This window comes from Microcaecilia unicolor, chromosome 3, assembly GCF_901765095.1.
Source record: "Microcaecilia unicolor chromosome 3, aMicUni1.1, whole genome shotgun sequence".
In the NCBI taxonomy this organism is placed as follows: domain Eukaryota; kingdom Metazoa; phylum Chordata; class Amphibia; order Gymnophiona; family Siphonopidae; genus Microcaecilia; species Microcaecilia unicolor.
The window spans coordinates 152,142,580-152,168,644 of NC_044033.1; the positions used below are offsets into that span (position 1 = coordinate 152,142,580).

A 26,065-nucleotide genomic window follows, 5' to 3' on the forward strand; every position below is an offset into this window, starting at 1 on the left:
TGAAACAGGAAGATAGTACAATTTATTGACCGGTGGGATTGCAGCTTGTGGATATTTAAGAATTTCAACCAGGTATTTTTTGAAAAAGTCAAGAGCCAATATCCCTCTGGCCAGCGGAAAATTTAACATTCTTAAATTCAGTCTCCTATTGAAGTTTTCAAATTGTTCTATTTTGCGAGCAGTCATAATTTTATCTTTAATCAACATCTCCGTAGTAGATTTTAAAGTTTGATGTTCAGCTTGAATTTGTGTTACTCGAGTCAACATATCTTGCTTTACATCTTCAAGGGCTAAGGTTAGAGAGTCTACTTTATTTACCAGTATAGTAGTTTCCTGTGATACTTTTGTGACTGTAGCCGTTAAATTTTGTAATATAGTCCAAATAGACTGCAAAGTTACCTCCCTGGGAGCTTCCACGTCTGCTTCCATGATTGTATCGCCTGTGTTCCGAGGTGAGAAGCTGCTGATCAAGGCTAAACCGCTACCGACTTCCGGTGCTGTTAGTCGTATCTCATCTCGAGAAGACGCAGGGCAGGGAGGTATAGCAGATTCCGGCGGAGAGAGTGAAATCTCATTCCCAAGCGAGGCAGTCGCTCCTCCGGCAGCCTGAACAGCGGGACTCAACGCTCCAGTATTAGTCCGGGGGTCGGAAGCATAGCGAAAAATCGTCTGTTGGATTGGCGACGAGGTTCTTGCCGGCGGCAGCACAGCCTTCACCATGGCCTTTCTTTTAGAATGCGGCATTAGGTTTCTTGAGGTAAATAATTGCAAAACGAAAGGCTCCAATCCTCACAACGCTCTCGCCCGCACTCCGACTCAGGTCGCCATCTTGACTCCGCCCCCTCTTCGGCAACATTTTTAAAAAGGCATTTTTTTTTTTGTAGGTGCTCTGAAAAATAATTCTGCGCACGCCCAAAACACACATCTGCACTACCACAGGCCATTTTTCAGTGCAGTTTAGTAAAAGGACCCCTTAACCCTCCATTGCCCCAGGTACAAAAACTTAGGGGGCCTGTGCTAGCATCAGCGGCTGTTTTTGCCATGCACCAGGGCCCCTTGTACTGCAGCTTAGTAAAAAGACCAAAAAAAAAAAGAAATGGCCATGAAGTAAGTTCGCACTTGCCACGCGGCTATTTCTAGGGGAGTATTTACCACCACCCGATGAAGTGGCGATAAGGGCTTCCAGGCTAACCTGGCAGTAACTGGGCACAGGAAATGGCGCACACTGGGGGGTGAAACTACCACTGGTACCCATGTTGGGCTGTCTGTAGTTCCAGGTTGCTGCGCGGCAAACCTTTAGTAAAAGGGTCCCTTAGATTGTGAGCTCACTAGGGACAGAGAAAGTGCCTGAATGCAATATGTAAACTGCTTTGATTGTACCAGTAAAAGGCAGTATATAAAATCTAATAATAAGATAATATATGCCAAACTGAGTTCCAGTTTGCTTGGATCAAACACATGCGGGTTGAGTTTTTTTTTTCCCTGTAATCTGCTTCCATGTAATGGCAGTAAAAACAGTTCCAAATCAGATCAATAAATGAAACTTACCTCTCCACACCAGAAATCTCAGCTGAAACCCAGGCCAAAGTATCAGCCTGCCTGTCTGACATTACTGCCTGGATGTCTCAGTGCCATCTGAAACTAAACATGACCAAGACCGAGCCTAGTGGTTAGGGTGGTGGACTTTGGTCCTGGGGAACTGAGGAACTGAGTTCGATTCCCACTTCAGGCACAGGCAGCTCCTTGTGACTCTGGGCAAGTCACTTAACCCTCCGTTGCCCCATGTAAGCCGCATTGAGCCTGCCATGAGTGGGAAAGCGCGGGGTACAAATATAACTAAAATAAATAAAAATAAATCTTTCCCCCTAAACCAACCTCTCCTCCTCCCCCATTCTCTATTTCTGTGGATAACACTCTCATCCTTCCTGTCTCATCAGCTTGCAACCTTGGGGTCATCTTCGACTCCTCTCTCTCCTTCTCTGCACATATTCAACAGACTGCTAAAACCTGTCGTTTCTTTCTCTATAATATCAGCAGAATTCGCCCTTTCCTTTCTGAGCACACTACCAGAACCCTCATCCACACTCTTACCATCTCTCGCTTAGACTATTGCAACTTGCTTCTCACAGGTCTCCCACTTAGCCATCTCGCTCCTCTTCAATCTGTTCAAAATTCTGCTGCACGACTAATATTCCGCCAGGGTCGTTATGCTCATATTAGCCCTCTCCTCAAGTTACTTCACTGGCTTCCTATCCGTTTCCGCATACAGTTCAAACTCCTCTTATTGACCTATAAGTGCATTCACTCTGCAGCTCCTCAGTACCACTGCACTCTCATCTCTCTCTACATTCCTCCCCGGGAACTCCATTCACTGGATAAATCTCTCTTATCTGCACCCTTCTCCTCCACCGCTAACTCCAGACTCCGTTCCTTTTATCTTGCTGCACCATATGCCAGGAATAGACTTCCTGAGCCGGTACGTCAAGCTCCATCTCTGGCCGTCTTCAAATCTAAGCTAAAAGCCCACCTTTTTGATGCTGCTTTTAACTTCTAGCCCTTATTCACTTGTTCAGAACCCTTATTTTATCATCCTTACTTTAATATTCCCTTATCTCTTGTTTGTCCTGTTTGTCTGTCCTAATTAGATTGTAAGCTCTGTTGAGCAGGGACTGTCTCTTCATGTTCAAGTGTACAGCACTGCATATGTCTAGTAGCGCTACAGAAATGATAAGTAGTAGTAGTAGTAAAGAGGGAGAATAAATAAACTTTTTCTAATGTCACCGAAGGAAGATTGAGGCTGAGGATAATGTTCTTTGGAGGCTCTTTGAAAACAACTTTACATTTCTGACACAGTGTGGCAAATGATGTGGAAAACAAGCATCTGTAGTTTTATCTTACATGCTGTAGCCTAACTTTCATTCCTATGGGATGATACACGAATAACAATCTTTCCTTCTCATACTGTACTGGTAGATTTTTAACTGTAAGAATCTGTCTGTCTGAAGATGAATATAAATAGAGACCTCATAAAAGCTAATTTGCTCAAAAATCATGAGTTGATTGAAAACAAAGTCTTCTCTCATCCCTACTGCATAAAATTTCTTTTTACATTTTGTTTTTTTGTTTGTTTGTTTTTGTTTCTACAGAGTTGCTGGATGCCAAAGTGTAGACCGTGGCTGGAAACATTAAAGCTTCTGCAACACCATTCCACTAATTCACACTGCTGAGCTCTTGCAGAATTGTTGATGAAGCAGAGACATAGTCCCGACAGCTGCTGAAACCCATGTCTGCAGTAACATAGAGAATGCAATATTAGCTTCACTCTGCTGCTTTAGTGTTAGGGACCAAACTAAGTGAAAAAATAGACCATCGACCCATCTCAAAATGTGCCATTTGTTGTGTATTTTTTGTGAGTGTATAATACTTTGTTTTTAAGGAGCTTGTCAAGCTCTCCTCTATGATCTCAGTTTAGACCTACTAGCTTCTCAGCATTTATCCCAAGACATTTTTGGAAGTCTGTCTTTCTTACTAAGTAGAGTTCTACTTTCTAAAATACCTGGGAATTCAAGAGGACATTTTGCCTAGATTCACAGGAAATATGGGATCAGTTGCCAGATACAAAGGATAATTTTATAACTGAGCGCAGGTGTGAATACTGTGCAATGTGTATTGTACATATACTTATCTCTGGGTAGGTGCAAGCCAATTTTCAAGATAAATAGGGCTGGATTCAGTAAGTGGCACTCAAAATTCAGCACCCAAAAAAATTGGCACTAAACCAATTCTAAAAAGGGCACACAACCTTTACAGAACCACGCTTAGCACCGATTCCCAAAACTAATTTTAGGTGCCAGACTTGCACCTGCTGAAACCTGGTGTAAATGCTGGTGCACAAGTTAGGCACGCTGAGACGTGTAATTCCGTGTGCAGCTTTTTGGAATGTCCCTGACACGCCCATGCCACATTCCCTTTTGAGTTATGTTAAAATAAAAGTCCATAAGCCATTATTAAGATAGACTTGGGAAAATCTGCTACATATTTCTGGGACAGGCAGCGTAAAATCTGTTTTCTCTGAGGACAAGCAGGCTCATATTTTCACAATTGGGTAATGCGACTCTGCATTGCCCGGTCCGGAGCTTGTATCAAGCTTTTCACAGAGCTCTTTTGGAGTGAGAGCCACATTCCAGTGTGCCTTCCCACCTGCCATGCAAACGCAGGAGCAACAGTTTTCTTTTTTTTCCGCGGTGAGGAGAAGACACAGTTTCTTAAACTCTCTCCTCACAGCTGCCGGTTTGGTTCTTAACAGAGTTTGTTTTTGTGCCTTTTTGGTTTTCTTTTCTTCACTTATGTGCCTCGTTCGGGTTCTTTTTCTTCCCTTTTGATTTTTTTTTCTCTGTTTCTTTATTTTCCTCATTTTTTTACTGCAGCTCCGTAGGCCGCATTTAGGCCTGAGCTCCAATAGGGTTTTTCTCTGTTATTTCAAATCTTCTCTTTTTCCGTCGGGAGCCACTTTTGGTATGACTACAAACCCCTTATAACTATGTTCTGGGTCTTCAGATTCAAGTCAGAATCCAGTTAGTCACAGTTGCTCACAGGGAACTCTGTTTGGCGTGTCCGAGGCCTCAACTTCGATGTCGGCATCGATATCTGTGGTGTCAGCTTCAGTGTTGGTTGTTGCATTGACACCTGCCTAGTTGTTGGCCGCTATGCGAGTACCTGAGCCCGACACTTTTTGGCACTGGCCGGGAGCATGAGGTTTCACTTTGTCTTTGTCAGTGCCAAGGACTCGATCCAGAGCACTGCTATTGGTGCAGAGGGAAAGTATGGAGCATCGACATCAATACTGAGAACCGTGGGCATCAAGGATAGCTGGTGTAGAGGATTTACATTGGTACCAGGGATCTTTGTCCACACAGGCAGCAAGGATCGGCTTCAGTTTCCTTCATTGCCTTTGAGGCACTTCAGCGTTGTCCTTGAGGGGCTTTGATGGCAAGAGACCTTCAAAGTGCATCGGCAATGGTGCTTGCGCTAGCCATGCTTCTCCACTAAGCTTGTATGGTCCTTAGACTGAGGTGAGGCTTTGCTGCTTCAGTCTACAATGTGGCTCCAATTGTTTTCATGTTGCTCTGAGCTGGTTTTCTTCATGAGGAATCAACGTCGAAGGTGCTTCCTTCCACGCCTCTTCATCTCAGCCTTGATCCTGGGACATCGGCGTCGCAGGTGCTTGTGCCTACCACGCTGTTTGTATCGACTGCTCTCTTCCAGAGCATCAGCGTTGACAGTGCTTGTGCCTGACATGCCTCTTGACATCTAATCCTAGGACATCAGCATCGAGGGCGTTTGCACCTACCATGCTGTTTCTATCAATCCTGCTCTCCCAGAGTGTCGGTGTCAACAGTGCTTGCACTTGACATGCCTCTTGTCATCCGACCTCAATCCGTGCCACGCCTTTTCTATTGGCCCCGCATGGTCCTCATCCTGCGGTGGTGTCACATGCAGCACTCCCGCCCATGTCAATCAATGCCAGTGCAAGCAGTTTTCTTTTTATGCAACTCGAGCTGGAGCCCTATTCTCATTGCCCCTTTCAAGGTCTTGCTTCTTCTCAGTTGAGGAAGACTGAGTCTCAGCCTACCCATGAGAGGTTCCTGACTGACACCGGTGAAGGGTGTATGGAAGTGAGATGAGCATTCCTGACACTTCTTAGAGAGGGAGTCCTTTGGAACTCCATCCGCACCCACCTTCCCTCCACAAATGTTGTCTCCCTTGATGAGCCTGTTTTTTCCCTACTTTCTCAGGGACAAGGTGATCATCTTTTCAGGAAGTGGAGGATTGTTTTTTCCTTTTTGAGTTCCTGGGCTATGAGTCTCCTCCTAGGAGATCTGTACTAGTCCTGGTCCATCAGCTGTTCCATGATGTTCTTGTGAGAGGTTTCAAAGTCCTTCTGTGGCCCGCTCCCTCACATAGCTATGGTCTCTGTGCACCAGTTTCAGAACTCTCCTGGTTTTCCTGGGCTCTACTTCCTCTTCTCTTCATGGGAGTTGGATACACACTCACGAGATTACGACTTCTAAGAGCTATCCTTCAGCGCCCAAAAGCTGGAACACTTTTCCCTGCCCTTCTCCAGACTTCAGTCTTGCTACCTCTCCATGAGTGTATTCTATGTATCTTTGTTCCACGCTCACTTTGGCAGTTTCTTTCCCATTGGAGCTGGCCGAGTCACTTCATCAGTTGGATGTGCAACAGACAGTGTGTCACCACCACATGGTCAGGTGCCATGTCTTGGCTACAGTTTCCAGCAGGTCTACTTTCACTATGGCCGTATGGTCCTTGGTGACTGTGTCTGTCTGATTTTGTGTGTTCAGCGGAGGCTTATGGCTGCCGTGCCAGAGAGAGAACCCTTTTAGAACACCTTTTAGAACATGGTTGGAAGGGGTCACTGCCCTCATCAACAACTGCACAGCTGCTGATGGTTTCTTTTCTTAAGCATCCTACTCCCCATGGTTCTGGACAGTCATTAGCTCTACTCACTGCACTGGCTGGATATTTATCCATGGGCAGTCTCTTTCATTTTGACTGGGGATATTCTACCTCCTGTACCACATATTGCCATTTGGCTTCAACTTCACCATGTGTCTCATGTTCTTTGTAGTTCCTTTGTGCTTTCCGTGAGTCCATTTCTTTGCCCGTTTGGGTTCGTGCACAGCACGTCGATGACCGATGCTCAGGAGTCCATGTGGAGCACTTTTCGGGTGCTGGACTTGGAATTTGTGTTTCACTACCCCCAGCTCCATCTGTTCCCTTCTCCCACTTCAATATCATTGGGCTCCTGCTAGATACTCACCAAACTGGGGCATCTCTTCCCCTATTGTCACGCTTCTTACGAAACACTGGGTCTGTGAGCCCCTGGGTCACCGCCGAGGAGCGGCAGGGGCAGGAGAATCACCCAAACAGGAGACAAGGCAGAACACAGACAGACAGGTACACCCTGGAGCGGCTGGGCTGGAACAAAAGCAAAAGCAACAAGTAGAAGATTAGTCCACGAAACCAGCAGAGTCTACTGGCAGGCAGCAAAGCAGCAAGGAAACCAGGAACCACACAGAGTCAGTAGGCTGGCAGCAATCAACAGGAACCCAGGAATAAAGCAGGGTCTTGGGCAGGCAGCAATCAGAAGAATAATCCAGGAAACAAGCAGAGTCTTGGGCCGGTAGCAGACAGTAGAACAATCCAGGAAACGGTAGAGTCTTGGGCAGGCAGCAGTCAAAAGGGCAAACCAGGAAACAAGCAGAGTCTAGCAGGAACAGAAAGTAGCAAGGAAAGCACAGCAACAAACACTCACAGAAGAACACTCCTCTGAGGACCTCTGATGCAAGGCAAACTAGAAAGCTTCCAGGTGGTTAATAAAGGCAACATACAAGGGAATTCACCAGGTGCGGGTACTGCTTAGTTCCAAAAAAGTCCCAAAACAGTCTGGGAGGCTGGAAGATCCGGACCGGAATACCTTCTGGAACATGGGAAACAGCAAGCAGTCAGTCCACAGCAGCCACCAGGTCTAACCACCAGGGGGTGAGGTGAATGAGAGCATGAAACATGGGCACAATCGTAACACCTATGGGATACAGATACTCTGGTCCCTCTTGCCCAGCAGGGCACTGGGCCCGTCGGTGGCTCCACCCTTCGCAACTGTTTAGGTTGTTGATTACATGGCCTCCACTGCCCATTCAGCACCCATGCCTCTTTTTCACATGTGATCTCCTAGTGGATTCTAGCTTCTTCGTGATGTCCGACTGTGGAGACCCTGGAAGAAGTCCTTCACATGTCCCCATGGTTCATTTGCTTTCTGTTTGGGAGCACGTTTGCCCCATTAGTCCCTAGGACTGTTCTTCTGGGCCCCCGAGTTCACGTATTTCTATGGTACCTACCGTTCACCTAGACTGCAGAGCTCCCTTGTCAGGCTTCCCCACTCTAATTGTTCCGTCAACACGGAGACAACTGTTTCTGGGACTCTGGACAACCTGACACGCTCACAATGATTGCAACTATTCAGCTACTCTCTTCTCGTTCCCACGTTCGATGCACTGGCTTTACCCTCTGTGTCAGGGGACCATACAAATGTGGCAGAGGGTGGTCAGCTGCTCCTTCAGGCCAACTTTTGGATGGGTATTTCCAACAGTCTGGCCTTTTGACTGTACTAGGTCGAATAGCTGCAAAATAGGTCTCTTCCTAGAGATTTTCCTTCCAGGTTCTCCTTTTTCTGGAACATCCTTGTGATAACTCTTATGGTTACTCAAGTACATAGCCCCATCCTTCCATTTTGTTCAATGTCCAGGTCCATAACAGACTACCATCATTACATTTCCCCTTCCTTAGGAGACCAATCTTTTTGTCTCCTGTCATCTCTCTGTTGGGGCAGGTAGTACTGAAGAACCAACATTCTGATGCAGATTGAAATTCCTCTTGTTCTGGAATTCTCTTTCCAGGTACCATGGTCTATAGGGTATTCTCCGACCCTCATCCCGCATATCGGTGGGGAACGGGTCTCTTCTGCATCCCGTTCTACAGTCTCTGGCCTGCACGGACTGGATGATTGAGGTTTTCGCATTAGCTTCCTGCCATTTTTTCTCAAACTCTCTGCAGTCTTTCTGGCTTTTCAGAAAGTTGGGAATAGGTTTGCCGTCTGGTAGGCATACCTTCTACATCTTTCTGAGTTTAGTCTACGTTGACTCGGTGGAGATGCATCTTTATTTCCTCAGTGATCTCATCTTTGTATAAAGGCTTCTGAGACTTCAGCATCAGTATCCCCATTTCATAAGTGCTTCCTTAAGCTGCTTGTTTTCCTGTCGAGGGGAATTCTTTACCTCAACCTATTTGTTTCTGATGGTTGTTACATAGGTTTGTCAGGCCTATGGCCCTGTGAGCATCTTTCATTGCAATGGAGTGATTCCCTACCTTGGGTTGTATCAGGGTTCAGTCTTCATTAGTTGCTTCCCTTGCCTCCATCCTTCACGCAGTCTCATGCATGGCAAGCACGAACTCCACTCATTGCACTGCAAGCGAGCACTGGCCTATCCTAGATATGGTCTCAGCCCCACAGGTTTACTTCTTAATCTTTAATTCCTTCCTTCCTACAGGAGGTGACTCGCCGTCAGGGATTGCTGATGTTTGTTTAGCTACCGCCTTATTTTTCTTTTCCTTCTTTCCAAACTGGGCTACCCAGGATAATACTCTTCAGACTTGCTGTGTCAACGCTATGACTTATCGTTCGCTTTTATTAGGAAGCTTAGTTGGGCTGTTGTGTTCTCTTCATTCCATACATTTATGTCGCGTTCCTGCTCTGGGTAGCATGCCTGTGGCAGCATTTTCATCATGGATTTGAAGGAATAGCAATGCACTTATACTTTCGATCTAGAATTCAACTCCACCTGCCTAAACATGTTTTTATTCTTTCCCAGGCTTCACTTCCGACGATTTGCTTACCAATTTCTCTCTGGTCTGACCTTGCCATTGTAAGGTGCAAGTCTTCATTGATAGCTGCTCCTAGTGAACCTGGCAGCTAAGGATTCCCTAATTATGAGAATATTAGCCTGCTTGTCCTTGGAGAAAGCGAAGATACTTACCTGTAGCAGGTATTCTCCGAGGACAGCAGGCTGTATATTCTCACGTACCCTCCCTCCTCTCCTTGGAGCCATCTTCTATGCTATAGTATTGTACTGTTGCTCCTGCTTTTGCGCGGTGGGTAGGAACTCGAATATGTGCACTGGAGCGTGTCTCGCTCTCTGGACCGGCAACACGGTCTCACTCTACTCAATTGTGAGACTATATAGCCTGCTGCCCTCAGAGAATACCTGATACAGGTAAGTATATTCACTTTACTGTTCTGGGATCTTGCCAGGTACTTGAGACCTGGATTGGCCACTGTTGAAAACAGGATACTGGGCTTGATGGACCTTTGATCTGTATCGGTATGGCAACACTTAGTTTCTTACGTTCATTAGTAGAGTTATGTGTCATACCTTATAGAATAACGTTAGCACACAGTACCTACCATTTGCTCACTGCAGTGTGCATTCCATACCCAGTCTCTGGCTGGTCCCCACCCATCTTGCACTAAGCAGTTAAAAGTGGGACTTATACAGCCATGGCTGTTTTAACACATGCTAGACATTAGCAAGGGCTAATGCTTACACTTAACATGTGCTAAAACCTGTGCTCACTATCAATATATCTGACATCTCAGACACATTTTCAAAGTATCTACGAAAATGTAACTTACAAAAAAAAATTATACAAGGCAATGCTCTATTTGTGCATAAGGCCTTGTTTTGTCTGCAGAAATGGCTTTTAAAATTGCCATCCATAGAGGACAATTTTTAAAAGCTGTTTCCACGTGTGAAAGGGTTATTTGAAAGTTGTGGCACATAAAAATAGGATTGCTGTTCTACAGTGTCCACACTTTTATCCTCATTCAGCCAAGGCGGTCTTAGAGAGAGGGCTAGAGCAGAGAGCACTACAATGTGTGTAGTTCTGTATTTTCAAAACTGTGCATTCTTAAATCAGAAAACATATCCACAGAAAAAGGAGTTAGATGTGTTCAATGTTAATTTTTCTTCAGGCAGTTTTCAAGGTGAAAGTACTTTCACTTTGAAGACTAGTGGAAAAACCATGGATAAAGGGTACCCATGGTTTTTGGAACAATCAGACATTTTGGAAATTGCCCTCAAAATGGGTAATAGTGTTGTCTAGGATCGGTATCTACAGAAGCCCTAGTTAAATAGAATCAGGGTGATGAATTCTTTTGTTTTAACTGCTACATCCACTTTAAAACATTTGGGGCCCTGTTTACTAAGCTGCGTTATAGGCGCGTTAGCATTTTTAATGCGCATTAACCATGTATGTTCATTAACAGTGTAGGCACCTACATTATCCTTGTAGGCGCCTACACAGCACGTGCGCTAATTGTAGGCACGTTAAAAACGCTAACGCGCCTTAGTAAACAGGGCCCTAAGTGATATATTGTTAAGATTTTTCCAATTAAAAAAAGACTTTAAATGTACAAATCATTAGAAATGAGAAATGAACAAACTTGAAACCAGTAATCAAAGTATGATGGATAGAAGAGGGTAAGCAGCCTGGATAAATAAAGAATGGGGGAAAAGTGTATCTTGGTATGGGCAAGAACGGGATAGAAGAGCAGACCAGAGGGAAACAGCAACAGAAACCAAACGTGAAGCAATAAACAGTGAAGTGAGCTTTAAATGGAGCAACAAACCAGAGACACGGATTAGAGGAAGCAATCTTTATTGAAGGATCTCACACAGCCTATGTTTTGGCAAACATCTGCCTCAGGGATCTATATACATAAAAATACAATAATATCAATTACTTAAAAGAATACAAAACAAATGTATAATTTTATAAGATTAAAACAAATATTGATAAAATAATGTGACATCAAAGCCGCAGTAGTGATTCTCGGTGCAGCAAATGCAAATGGACTTCGTTGCATTTGCAATGCAGGAATTACTACTGCATCTTTGTAAAAGGAGCCCAAAATGAGACATAAAAAACAAAGTTGTCCATGACTGTAAAACAGCGCTTCAAATGCAAATTCAACAGTCACGATATTACATCTTTCAATGGATTGTAAAGGAAAATGATAACATCAGTCAAAATATTGTATCAACCCATCATTAAAAAATGTGCAAAAATAATAGTTCCGTTTTATAGAAGCTAGCAAGTGCACAGAAAGTCTGGTGACAGTTGGCAGAGCGGGTTTTCCACCAAATCCTTTCCGCCTTTTGAAGTTGGCGACGGAGGGTAAACAACCTATGATGGAACCAAGGGTTTCTATGCTTTGAGGTTGCAGCTTGGCCATAGCCAAGGGAGGAAGAATCTAATTTTGAGATTGGGAGGGGGGGGGGGATCAATTAGGAATGGAGTAAACTGAGACTGCAAGAAGTATTCCAACAGAGGCAGGCTTCCTCAAAGGGGAGAGAGAAGAGTGTCTGGAAAAAGTGTGAAAAGGGAAACAAATGTTTCAGGGTCATGATAACAAAATCATCTAGGAGTAGGGAATTGGGTCGGTTTATGAGGTCAAAGGTAGGGACCAGTTAGGAAAGTATTAAAAAAGTGATCAGTCCAAGGCAATGCTAAGGATCGAGGCTTTGAGATGGTAAAAGAAGTTGTTTTTGGCAGTATAATTAGGTCTAGTGTGTGACCTGCTGAATGTGTGGGAATATGAACTGAGTAAGCTCAAGATCATCAATGAATGTGAGAAAAGAAGTGGCTCCAGAAGCTAACGGATTATCAACATGCACATTAAAGTCCCCTGTGTCAATGAGATCCGAAAAATCAGGTAATAGCTTCCATGAGGGTTTGTAAAAGGAATTCCCAATCCCATTGCAAAATAGGGGAGTAACAAATTTAAAAAGTAGCTGTAATGGGAGATGACACTTTTACTAATAGTATTTCCTTATAGGGGAAGGCAGCATTAGAAATCTCACTGGAGACAAAAGATGTGGGTAGGCAGCGTGCAAGACCGCCTCCTCTTCTGGACTGACATGGCTGTGATAGTATAGCCATGAGGCAAACTTTGGTAGAGATATTTTACAGTGTGACACAAAGGTGTATTTCCTCTACTTTTGTTTGCGTACTTGACCACCTCTATGTGAGGAACTCCTTAGAGGCATGGTGAAATGTGTCTCAGTATGTTGGCAATAGATAAGTGTGTGTGTGTCTGTGTATTGGGGGGGGGGGGGTGATGTGTAATAAGGTGTGGTTTATGGACTGTGTTTGTATGTGAATGCAGGATGTGGATGTGTCTATGTTGGGAGAATGTTTAGCCACAGGCTAGGACTACTCAGGAACAGTCTCTGCACCTCTCTCATGGCTGACACTGAAGACATGAGTTATACAGGAGACATTCCCCATATTCTCTTCACTAGTAACTATTTCCCCTTCTAGAACAAAGTGCATTCATTCAGGCGGTTGCCCCTGACCCCCTCCCTCTCTTCAGGCAAGTCAATCCCTGTCCCATGACAACATTTTCCCAGCCACAGGCTAGGACTGCTCAAAAGTAGTCTCTGCACCCTTCACATGGCTGACCCTGACCTCCTCTCTCTCCATATATGGTCAGTCCCATGACAGCCTTTCCCCAGTGAGGACTGGACACCAATTCTTTCCCCTCTCACTAACAAGGCACTGCATTCACTTCAGGGTCCTCCTCCTCTGGGCTGGGTAGCCTGTTTACTCCTTACAGATGGTTGTGAAAAAGGTCTCTCCTGCCCATTGGGCAGGTTGCTCTTCTCCTCTGTCCCCCTTTCCCAGATCACAGCAGGCATCTTCCCCCCCCCCCCCCCCCCCCCCACCCCGAGAGAAACGCCCCCACCCATTTACAAGCCTTGCTTTGGCTCTCAGGGTTACCGAGTCAGGAGCATAGGCTGGATCTAAGTCCCGGAATATCTCTTAAGGACTGACTCCTCGATAAATAGTCTACTGTCAAAAGTTTTTCCAGCCTTTGACAGTAGACTATTTATCGATCACTTGGTGAAATAACAGGATATGCTGTTTTGTGCTGCTTATGCTGTTTTTTTTGTAAAGAAAATTCCTTTTATGCTTGTCCTGATATGCAATGTGCGACCGTTCTTATTTAAGAAAGATACAGACTAGCCCCTGATGCAGCCCTATTGTTGGGCGAAACACAGCCTGTGTCGGGCAACTATCTTACATACGGTATCTTCAATAAAGTTTTTTTGGATATTATACTGATCTGCTAGTTTGTTTTCCATGCCCTAGTGGGAGAGAAATGTGCCTTATGAATCATGGTTATGATTTTTTTGCCCGTGGATGAATAATAAGTTATCCACAATCTCAGGATTCAGAATAACATCTAAAGACGACTCCTTATGCTGTTCCCAATTCATAAAACATTAAACACATACAGTTTGTAAGCCCAGATGAGAGCTCTTGGGGAACAGAGCCCAGCCCTGCATATTTCAATTCCCTTCATTTTAGTATTCAGCAGAGAAGTTTAAAAGTCCTTGTGGGAAGATGAGCAAGTAAAACACATCTTATTCCAACTGATTAAGCAGCTTTCCTACCTTGTTTAGAAAGATTAAAAAATATCTTTAGAAATGTGAGGTGAGGTGTGTGATAGGAGTGTACTTCTGTCCGCCTTGCCAGGATGAACAGACAGATGCAGAAATGTTAAAGGAAATTAGGGATGCAAACAAACTGGGCAACACAATAATAATGGGTGATTTCAATTACCCTGGTATTGACTGGGTAAATGTAACATCAGGGCAAGCTAGGAAGGTAAAATTCCTTGATGAAATCAAGGACTGCTTTATGGAGCAGCTGGTACAGGAGCCGACAAGAGAAGGAAAAATTCTAGACCTAGTCCTCAATGGAGCACATGATCTGGTGCGGGAGGTATAGCTGCTGGGGCCGCTTGATAACAGTGATCATAATGTGATTGGATTTGATATTACATAGGAATTAAAATACATTTGCGTTTAACTTAAAAAAAGGAGACTATGATAAAATGAGAAGAATGGTGAAAAACACCCAGAGGGAATGTGTTAACGTGGAAAAATCTATTGTAAACTAATTTATTTTATCAGGGGAACGAGGTTTTTTACCATTCCCATAGGGCAGTAATGACTTTTAAGTTCTGCATCCGCTGTAATTGTTTACATTTTGCCATCACCGTGGTTACCCGTATGTCATCCCTCTGTCATTCTCTATCCCCAACCCCACAAATGGCCCTGATAGTCCAGTTGGGACCCCCCCTCCCCACGCACCTTTAAAAGTTGGGATGCAAGAGTAAATGCCCACTCATTCCTGGCTCCACACTGCCATCTTGAAAAATGGCAATGCTTCACTTTGCATGATGCATCCTGCCAAATAAAACTGATATCAAATGGTGCTTCATCATTTTTCAAGATGGCATGAGTTGAGGTGCCACTATTTTTCAAGATGGCATGGAGACAGGACCAAACAGGCATTGCTCCTGCCTCTAAAGGTTTAAAGATGCATGGGGGTAGGGGGGTGCTAGCAAGCTCTGCAGAGAATGGTGGCTTGAAACTAGTACTCCGGAGGAGAACTGAAAAAGAATCAAAATCATCTGTTTTCATTAATTAATTAATTTCTCTGTTTTTGATGGGAAAGACATCAGAGAACATGACATCGAATAAACCAAGCAAAAGAAAATCATTGGAACCTACCTCACCACAAAAACCATTGCCTAATAAGGTGGAAGACAGAACCATCCGTGATTTACTTGCTGACACCAAGCTTGATACCTCTGAGATCTGGCAAGACTTAGCCTCGCTTGGTGAAGACATTGCCCAAGTTAAAATGAGAATAGATTCGCTTGAAACCAAAATGGTGGTTGTGCAAGAAAATATTTTATCTTTGCAGCGTCAATCCAAGAAAATCACGCAACTGAAGTCTTACCTAATTGAAGTTAATAACCACACACAGAGGAATAACTTTCAGATCCTGGGGTTACAGGAGGACTGCAAGGGCCGAGACACCATCAATTTCCTGGAGGACCTTCTCCCTTCTGTGTTGAACCTGAAATTCCAGAGGGATCTGGAAATTGAACGGGCTCAAGTGCCCTCGCAGCCACTATCAAACAGCAAATACTCGCACCCCATAGTTATTAAAATGCTGCACTGCAATCAAGTTCTTGAAATTATGCAAAAGTATTGTTCCAATAAGATATGAAAGAAACACCTTACTTTTTGTTCTGGATTTGAGCCAGTAGTTGGTAAAACTTCATAAGCAACCTCTAGCTTTTAGACCTCAGCTTAAAGCACTTGGAGCAAAATATGGTATGCTCTACCCCAGATTGTTTCCATATTATTTTTAATAACAAGACCAAAGATTTAATTAATCTCAGTGAACTGGCAGAGTATATCAAGGAGCTTCAGCCCACTAAAATTGATAGTGTGAGTCTCCACATGCATGCCCCTGTATGTGCCATCTTTGCTTGCTCTTCTGTATATCTTTGGATATCAGACTCTGTTGATATTTGACCTTAATCACTGTTTGTGTATGTTCATTCACAATTATATTAATACGTAGGTTGCACTTACCTTCCTTATAAGATGATATAAATTTACAAATACATATCCTCCACCCTAGTATTTGAGCACTTACTGTAGTCTTGTTTTCTCCCATCGATTGTTCTACTGTTTGAAATGTTTGTGTGTAGTTTTAAACTTAATGTTTTATGCCTGACTTGCTCTAATATATTTTTTTATTTATACTCCGCAAATTACATCTGCTACTGTTACGATTGCCTTCAGTACAATTCTGTTGTGTTATGTATTAGTATCTGTGCTGAGAGGTGCCTGTACACTCATAGTATATCTTATAACATAGTGCTGACTTGCTTTTCTCTGAATGTGAAAGGCATTCATAATGCTGTGAAACGTACTAAGATCATCAATTATGCTAACAAATTTAAACCTGACATACTGTTTATCCAGGAAACTCATCTTGTCTGTTTTATTTATTGTAAGCCACATTGAACTCGAGTATGTTCAGGATAATATGGGGTATAAATGTCAAAATAAATGAATAAATAAATCTATCCTCCAGTGAATCCTTGAAACTATACACTATATTCTCCTGCCGATGGAAAAAAAACTGGAGTGGCTTTATTAATAAAGAAAAGACCTGATATCAAACTCATTTCACACACTACAGATAACCATGGTTGCTAGATTAAGGCTTGTCTGGAGGTAAACACCATGTGTATGATAGTTTTCAACTTATATGTCCCTATTATAGACGACCCTTCTTTGATGAGATAGCTGATACACTAACATCAGATTGGTCTTTACCCATTATATTAGGGTGTGATTTTAACTTAGTACTCAACCCTGATTTAAATCACAACTCTGCAGTGATGTGTAGGAAATCCAGGGCTTGGCATAGACTGCAAAAACTTATTTACCACCTAAAATTGGTTGATCCCTGGAGGTTATTATACCACAATGACAGAGACTATACTTTTGTCTATTCCTATTCCAGAATAGATTTCTTTTTATTAAGCCATAGTTTAACTTTTTACAAGTGGCAGAAATTCACAATATAGTGGCCTCTGACCATGCAGCCATATCCATGCAGCTTTACAATATCTGCAAAACAAAAAAAAAATCCAATTCTTAGAGACTGAACACCACCTTACTTAATGACCCAGACTTTATAAAATTAATTAATGACTCCATTGTTGAATATTTCAATTACAATAAGCCTTGTGATACATCCTGGCCTTGTGTTTGGGATGCTTTTAAAGCTTTTATCCGGGGTATAACTATGTCCTACTTTGCTAAGAAAAATAAAATGCTTAGGAAGGATCTAGCTGATTTAGAGACTTGTCGGTGCCTACAGATACAACCCTTTTTGGGGTGTTTTTGGGTAGGGTTACCATATGGCTCCAGAAAAAGGAGGACGGATTGAGCCAGCCGGGTTTTACTTCCATTGCTTTCCATTGAAAGCAATGGAAGTAAAACCCAGCTGACTCAATTACTTCCATTGAAAGCAACTGCTTTCCATTGAAAGCAATGGAAGTAAAACCCGGCTGGCTCAATCCGTCCTCCTTTTTCTGGAGCCATATGGTAACCCTATTTTTGGGGTACCTGACAGCACAAATTCTAACAGGAATAGGTCTCTGGTAATAGCCTTACTGAGTGAAGTGTCAGAAGCAAATGTGTTCCCTCTTACCCTTAGATCCAAGCTCACTACACCCTAAATAATAGAAAGAATTAACTCCACAACCAAGTATTATAAGAATAGAGTGTGCATTTATTTACAGTAGTAGCAAAGATAATGTTCAAAGAAAGCAAGAATAAAGGCACAGGGCGTCTTATCATAGAAATCCTTAACTAGACTCCTAAGTATGAGTCACAATGAACCCACATCATTTATACAAAAGTACATGGCACACATACAACCTGATGCAGATTTCTAGCCGGTGGCAGTGTGTTCCTCAGATGTTCAATCAGCTTCAGCGCAGTCTACTCCTTGGGTGGAATGTCAACAGAGCAGCCCTTTTGCCTCAGATAAGAGCTCCTTTTTATACAGAGATCATGGGCTGCAGTTGTGCTAATGACACACATTTTGGCCTTGGGGTTGATGCACACATAAAACTGTTATTTTATTTATTATTACATTTGTACCCCGCGCTTTCCCACTCAAAGCAGGTTCAATGCGGCTTACATAATAATAAGGATTACAGAGTATTTATAGAGACAATGTAAGATATTTATAGCAAAATAATAAAAGAGATAGTTGGGTAGAGATGGGTGAGGGGAGTAGGAGAGGTATGAGTAAGGGGTATTTGAGCATTGGAGGTGGGGTAGAGGGGATGGGACAAGGGATAAGCATAGGGAGATTTGGTGGGTGATGTAGTCTGGGTCATTGTCCCCATTATTATAACTTCAGGGGCCCCAACATTGTCTCGCTGGCTCCACACTGATGGGGTCACCTTGACAAGAAGCCAGGGTTTCATAAACAATGTACAGTTTGCCAGCCACAGCATCTCTCCAGCTGCATGGGAGACTCCAAGAGTCCTCGGCTGTTCTGGCCATGACGATGCTGATAACAACCTTGTTCTAGCACATCTGGACCCTTGCCAGCAGTCTTTGTCTGTAAACAAGGTCGCAGCTTCAGCAAATAACAGGCTTTAGCAACAAAAGTTGTAATAACCCTGAGTCTACATCTTACGGTCAGGTTGCTAATACTGGATAGTGCCATGTATTATAATCCCATATATCTTTGCTATATAGGAACACATATAGTGCTTCATAGTGCTTGTTTTGCTCCTACATTCCGTCCTCTGTCCCCCCCCCCCCCCCCCTTTCAAGGGTTCAGCTCTAAGGATAAAACACTAGCTAAACAATAGTACTTTACTCAAATTGCAACAAATGTCCTTACAATGTTTCATTAAGCATGTTAGACTATATTCATACATCTAAGCTTAATAAATGGGTAATAGGCAACATTGGAATCAAGTTTCAAACAATAGCTTAAAATAATAATAAGCATACAGGTATGAAAAGGTATAATACTTGAATATATAATTAGGCAATAAAGCAAAGCATATTAAATTGCATGCAATAATGTTCCATCAGAAAATGATGTGGTTAAGTGACTTCAAAATGCGTAGGCAAATGTCCATAAAAGTCAGATGACTTGTAAGTTCATGGAAGAAAAGTAATTTTGTAGCAAAGCATTGCGACAACTGAGTGATGAACCACAGCATTGAAGGTAGTGTTTAATACACTACTTTAGTGACCTTTAATGTCCACAGCATGGACCGTGGTGTATGGTTGTGCAAACAGTCCATAGGAAACCCAGTCCATTGCATGCAGTCCTTAACATGCTGGGCATTACACTTAAAACGTACAACCAGAAATAACCAACGCTGTAACAAAAGTTGTGTGTGGCATACAACACACTTCTTTGAGTGGGTTAAAAAGTCCATGCCACAGTAACTGCAAACACTCATGCTTATAAGCCTGTGACAATGCATGTAGTTTATAGTTCATGGAGAAAAAGTATACTACATGAACTAATATTGCAATAAACACATAAAAGGAAGTGATAATGTCTGTCATATAGCAGTACAGGTGCAATAAAATATCAAGAGTGTATGAGTATTGCAAGCAAAGCCATTAACAATACTAAGTGTAGGAAAAATCTATTCATGGAAAAAAAAACCCTACAGAGTTTATTTGCACTAGAATGACAATAAACATCATTGGAATTCCTATAAACCTTGAATTATTCAGTATGGCCTCTGTATTTCTAGTATTCATGCTGTATTGGCTGGCCTGGGATCTCAGTTTCTGGGTGTATTTTCTTTCTCTTTCTCTTTCCTATATTATGATGTATTTCTATTCCTACTATGTTTTTAAAATTGTAAACTGCTCTGAAGAGTGCTCTAAGGGCAGTATATCAAATTTATTAAACTTAAACTTGTATGTAGTAAATTAACCAAACAAAACAAAATGCCAAACAAAATGAAAGTGACACACAAAATAATAATACTTGGTCTACCTTATAAGATATAGATACTTCACTATACTAGGTGTATATGTGCTATAAGTATAACCATAGCAATGGAGAAAACCTTATCTCTTATCATATCAAATAACAATAATATAGTAGCCAAGCATAAATGTATCACTTAGAATATATAACATTGTCAGTGAAATAACACAATCAGTGTGAAATTCAGTGGCGTAGCCACGTGGGGCCACGAGCGCCTGGGCCCCCATAGATTTGGCCTTGGACCCCCCTGCCGATGACCCTCTCGACTCCCCCTCCCGCTGCCAACCCACCATCGCCTACCTTTGCTGGCGGGGGACCCCGACCCCCGCCAGCCGAGGTCCTCTTCTTTCCGCGCAAGGCTTCGTTCTGTTTCTGACGTCCTGCACGTTGTACGTGAAGGATGTCAGAAACAGTCAGAACGAAGCCTTGTGCGGAAAGAAGAGGACATCGGCTGGCGGGGGTCGGGGTCCCCCGCCAGCAAAGGTAGGCGACAGCGGTGGGGGAAGGTTGGCGGCGGGAGGGGGGGGGAGTCAAAGTTGGTGTTGGTGGTGTTGGTGGTGGCAGCGGTGGGGGGTTAGCAATGGTGGGGGGAGGGGGTTGGCAGCGCCGGGAGGGGGCTAAAATGTGCCCCTTCACCTCGGGCTCTGGACCCCCCTCCTGCCGAAGTCTGGCTACGCCCTTGGTGAAATTATGTAATTCTTGATATAAATGCTGAAACAAGTGTTGGTGGAACAGCACAGAGAGGATCCAAAGTACAGAACAAAGTTCAAACAGCGGAAAGAAGCACTAGAATTCTTCAAAAATGAGACACAATTTGTTTAACCGTGTAACTTGAACATCAATTCTTTCATAAATAACCCAACACGGGCCATGTTTCAGCGCACACCGCCTGTATCAGGGGTCAATAAAGTTATGGTTTCTAAGGAGCAGCGGAGCTTTGTCCTTTTGAGATGACAAATTGGATGATTGTCCCGCTTAGTGCAAATAAAATACGATTGGTAGCTTAGCGGAATAGAGGCAAAACGGCCCCTTTATACATTATTTTATTTATTTATTTATTGCACTTGAATCCCACATTTTCCCACCTATTTGCAGGCTCAATGTGGCTTACAAATACCTGTAATGGCAACGCCATTTCAGGTTACAGAAATACAATTGGTGTTAAAAAAGATGACAAGAATAGTAATCTTAACATATTGATCTGATCAAACAGTTGAAGAAAAAAAGACATTCATAGGGACGCGTAGTGGTGTATTGTAGTTAGTTAAGGATTTTTGTGGTATGCTTTGGTGAAGATTTGCGGAAGTTGGTTATTTCACTGATTGTTTTTAGGTGTTTTGGGAGTGCATTCCACAACTGCGTGCTCATGTAGGAAAAGCTGGATGCGTGTGTCAGTTTGTATTTTAATCCTTTGCAGCTGGGGAAGTTCAGATGAAGATAGGTACAAGCATGTATGACGGGGCGTCTCCGTAAATGATTTTATGGACTAACGTGCAGATTTTGAACGTGATACGTTCTTTAAGAGGGAGCCAGTGTAGTTTCTTTCTTAAGGGTTTTGCACTTTCGTATTTTGTTTTTCCAAATATGAGTCTAGCTGCGGTGGTTTGGGTGGTTTGAAGCTTCTTGATAAGTTGTTCTTTACATCAAGCGTAGAGTGCATTGCAGTAGTCCAAGTGACTTAGTACCATCGATTGTACCAGGTTTTGAAAAATGGCTCTTGGGAAGAAAGTTTTTACTCTTTTGAGTTTCCACATGGAGTGGAACATTTTCTTGGTTGTATTTTTCACGTGGTTTTCAAGAGTGAGATGTCGATCTATGGTAACTCCTAGAATTTTGAACGAGTTAGAGACGGGGAGGGAAAAGTTTGAGGTGGTTATGGTGGGGAAGCTGTTTGTGTTATGTTGTGAGGTAAGTATAAGGCATTGTGTTTTTTCTGCGTTGAGTTTCAGCTGAAATGCATCCGCCCAGGAGTGCATGGTTTGAAAGCTTTGGTTGATCTCGTTAGTGACTTCTTTTAGATCGTGTTTGAACGGGATGTAGATCGTAACATCATCTGCATATATGTATGGATTGAGGTTTTGATTATCTAGCAGCTTGGCTAGAGGAGTCATCATTAGGTTAAAGAGGGATGGTGAGAGGGGTGATCCTTGGGGAACACCACATTCAGGTGACCATGGGGCTGATGTCGTCGCTTTAGCTGTTACTTGGTAAGATCTAGTTGTCAAGAATCCTCTAAACCAGTTAAGAACGTTTCCTCCAATTCCAAAGTATTTCAGAATGTGTAGAAGTATTCTATGGTTGACCATGTCGAAGGCACTGGACATGTCAAATTGTAGAAGAAGTATGTTATTGCCCATTGCAATTGTTTGTTTGAACTTATTTATTAGAGTTACCAGTACTGTTTCGGTGTTGTAGTTCGATCTGAATCCTGATTGAGATTTATGCAGATTGAGTGTTTGTTTAGGTAGTTAGTGAGTTGTTTCGTCACTATGCCTTCCATGAGTTTGGTTGTCAGCAGGATCGATGCTACTGGACGATGGTTAGGTCATTGGTAGATTTCTTTGCATCTTTAGGTAGGGGAGTAAGTAGGATGTTTCCTTTATCTTTAGGGAAGAGACCCTGTTGTAGCATGTGATTCAGGTGTCTCATGAGGTCTGTTTTGAATTGTTGGGGGGAAGATCTTATGAGATTGCTGGGGCAGGCGTCTAATTTGCATTGTGATTGGCATAATTTTTGAGCATTCGAGAAGTATTGTCGATTGATAGTGTGTCAAAGTTAGTCCATGCTCGGTCAGCTGGGTATTCCCCAGGTGTTGGATCTAGGCATTCAAGGAGGTTTTCGTAGTCAGTTGGGTTGGTCGGTAACGTGAGTCATAGCTTTATAATTTTCTCTTTGAAGTATTTCGTTAGGTTGTCTGCTGATGGACTATCTTCGTTGTTAGAGGTGATCGGAGTGGTATTCAGTAGTTTGTTTACAAGTTGGAAGAGTTTGTGTGTATCTTTGTAGCCCGGTCCGATTTTGGTTTTATAATGAGCTCTGTTGGTTTTTCTGATGGCGTATTTGTATTTTCTTAGTAGTTGCTTTCAGTCGTTAAATGCAGATTCGTCTCTTTTCTTAATCCATGCCTGCTCCGATCTTCTGACTCGTGTTTTAAGTTCTTTAAGTTCTTCATTGAACCATGGTATTGAGTTTTTTCTATGTGTAGTTCTGGTTTGAAGTGGTGCTATGTGGTCTAGTATGGTTCTGCATCTATTGTCCCAATCCTGTAGAAATTGGGTTCAATCTGTAGATGCTGTCCATTCGTTATTATAAAGTTGTTGCCAAAATGTTGGGTCAATTTTGCCTCTCGTGGTGTATGTTAATTGTTCTTGTTTATGTTGAGAATTTGTTTTCTCTTGCCAGTAGAGGGAAATGTTTGCTTTGTAGTGGTCAGACCATGGTATGGCTGTCCATTTTATGTCTTTTAGTGTGATATTGAGTTCAGGTGAGAATTTGTGTGTAATGATGTCTAGTGCATGTCCTTTAGTGTGGGTGGGTTGCATGTTTGGCCAGTTGAGTTCCCAGAGTTGGAGGAAGTCCTTGCATTCGGTTACGTTTGTTAGGTTGGTGTTCTCAAGGTGGAGGTTGATGTCTCCTGGTATCAGAAGGTTTTGGGCAGAGAGACAAGTATTCGATATGAAATCCATGAAATGTGTTTGGCAGTCTTGCCAGTTGCCTGGTGGTCTGTAGAACAGGATGAGATTTAGGTGGTCTTGTAGGGTTGGGTGATTGACTCTAACTGAGGCGATTTCGAGTTGGGGAAGTAGTGATTCAGCTGTTATTGTGATGGTGAATTGGGATTTATATAGTATAGCTATGCATCCTCCTCTTTTTCCATTCCTTGTCCAGTGGGAGATTTTGTATCCTGGGGGGCATAACTCTAAGATTATGGGGTCTTTAAGGTCATGGATCCATGTTTCACTTATAAATAGGAAATTGAGGTTGTCTGCAGTGATCCAGTCTGTTATTATAGTAGTTTTGTTGACTGCAGATCTGGCGTTTATATATCCCATTTGTATTAGTTGGTGGGGTTCAGTTGGGGTCGAGGTTGTAATGATTTTTATTAGTTGTCTATCCTCTTGATATTTAGGTTTGTTTTGTCCTTTCTTGTCTTTCTGTTGGTTGTTTCCATGGGAGGTGGGTTTTTCATACCATTTTTTAATCTTTTGGGTCGGTGAGTTATTTATGGTATGTGTGCAAGGTGTTTTTATTGTAGGTACATTATTGTCTGTGAGAGGAGTTGTCAGTGCGTGGTGGATTAGGGAAAGGCAGTAGATTATTAGGAGTAGTTTATTCGTGTTCATGTTGTCGTAATATGTTGTCGTAGTATCTGTTAGTGTTCAGTCATGTACTATTATGATATGAAAAACACTCAAAGTAAATTAAACCTTTCTACTGCTTAATACTTACCTCATATATGTGACCTAACAAAACATACACACACAAAAAAACCTTTAGGAAAAATAAAGTGTAGATATCATTGGTAAAAGCATATAAATGTATAAAAAATGTCTGTATAATAGCTAAAAAAGTCAGGTGTAAAAGCGTTTATGTACCTAACTAAACCTGTCATGATAATAGGTATATATGAGTAATGTAGAAAGGAAACTGGTACCTTGTGTACTCCTTTGCTTATGAAGTATGTATGTACATACATCATTTAGGATAATAAATCTGCTTCCAAAGTTCTGAAATGCATGCACATAATTTTGAAATGGAATTGGAGTTTGAAGTTCAAAAGGTGTACCACTTTTTTTTTAACATAAGCATTTATATTATTGCTTTTAGACCTCAAGGTATAAATATAATGAGTCATGACTTGATTTTTTTGTTGGTGAAATCATAAGACCAAAAGTAATGTGCAAGGCAAATGATGCTATGGCCACAAGCAAAAGCAAAAATTAAACCATGCTTTATTTCTTTGCTATAGCATTATAAAACCAGTGATTACATACTCATGGCAAATGAAAATTAAAATGGAAAAAGGGGGTGCCCATTGGCACAAATGATTTTGTGTTTGCAGTTGTCAGGATCCATGACCCAAAGTAACAAGCAGGAAACAGACCTGTGCATAGGCGGTCGGGGCGGGGCGGGGTTAGGGGTGGGACCAGAGGTGGGGCTTACATCCATAATTGTCTGACAACAGAAAAAAATAAGTAAAAATAAGTCACAATTAATACCTTTTATTAAATTTAGATATTAAATATGTATCATATGTCAAAGAATAAAGTGGTTGCTCAAAGCTTGTACTAACCACAATTGCTCAACTGCAAAACACTATGCACAAATTTGTGCAAAAACACACTCATAAACCTTACTGTACCATAACACTGGGCAGACCCTAATAAACCAATATACCACCCATACGGAAAATGCAGACCGTCAACAATATAAAACAAGGGATCATAATATCACAATTCTCATGTAGAGCCACAAAACACCCTTTTAGGGTGGAAAGTGTTCACAATGAGCTCCTTTTATGAACGACTATATGTAGATCCTTCAAGAGGTAGTGTGTCATGATTTAGGCTCTAAAACCCTTTCTGATGATTTGGTGCCACCTCAGTAAGGCCAATACACAATCTCTCCACTGCAAAACACTATACACAAACTTGTGCAAAAACACACTCATATAACCTTACCAAACCATAACAGTACTAATTCCAAGGACAGGACGAGCTAAACCTTATGCGTGGAAAGGCAGCACTGTAGTTACACGGGGCTCTAAAACTCCAGTACACAACCTAGTGAAACAAAAAAAAAAACAACCCAAAAAGGGCTGAAAATACTACACGCTAGCAGAATACTGCACCTTGATCACACATGAAAAACACATGACACAACAGATATGAAGGCAAAATACTGAACTGGAAAGTTACCTCAAGAAGTCAGACTCAGCATGCAGCAATACTAGAAAAATTGAAATTTACATGCAAAACATCACAGATGCACATTTCCAAAA

The 26,065-nt window shown here is 42.4% G+C and overlaps 1 protein-coding gene and 1 long non-coding RNA gene across 2 annotated transcripts in view; both read left to right on the forward strand.

Annotated features, from left to right (window-relative positions):
- LOC115464853 (clusterin-like) overlaps positions 1 to 3,403 on the forward strand; it is a 92,710-nt gene extending 89,307 nt beyond the window's left edge. Inside the window, exon 5 of the mRNA XM_030195212.1 lies at positions 3,147 to 3,403. Coding sequence (XP_030051072.1) covers positions 3,147 to 3,189 — 43 coding nt within the window. The 3' untranslated portion in view covers positions 3,190 to 3,403. The remainder of the gene's footprint in view (positions 1 to 3,146) is intronic.
- A 6,481-nt stretch (positions 3,404 to 9,884) lies between these two features.
- On the forward strand, positions 9,885 to 25,769 carry LOC115464854. The gene is made up of 4 exons (XR_003941278.1): positions 9,885 to 9,974; positions 10,670 to 10,679; positions 23,727 to 23,730; positions 25,759 to 25,769. It is a non-coding gene; the product is annotated as an uncharacterized LOC115464854 (long non-coding RNA).
- Positions 25,770 to 26,065: the final 296 nt, after the last annotated feature.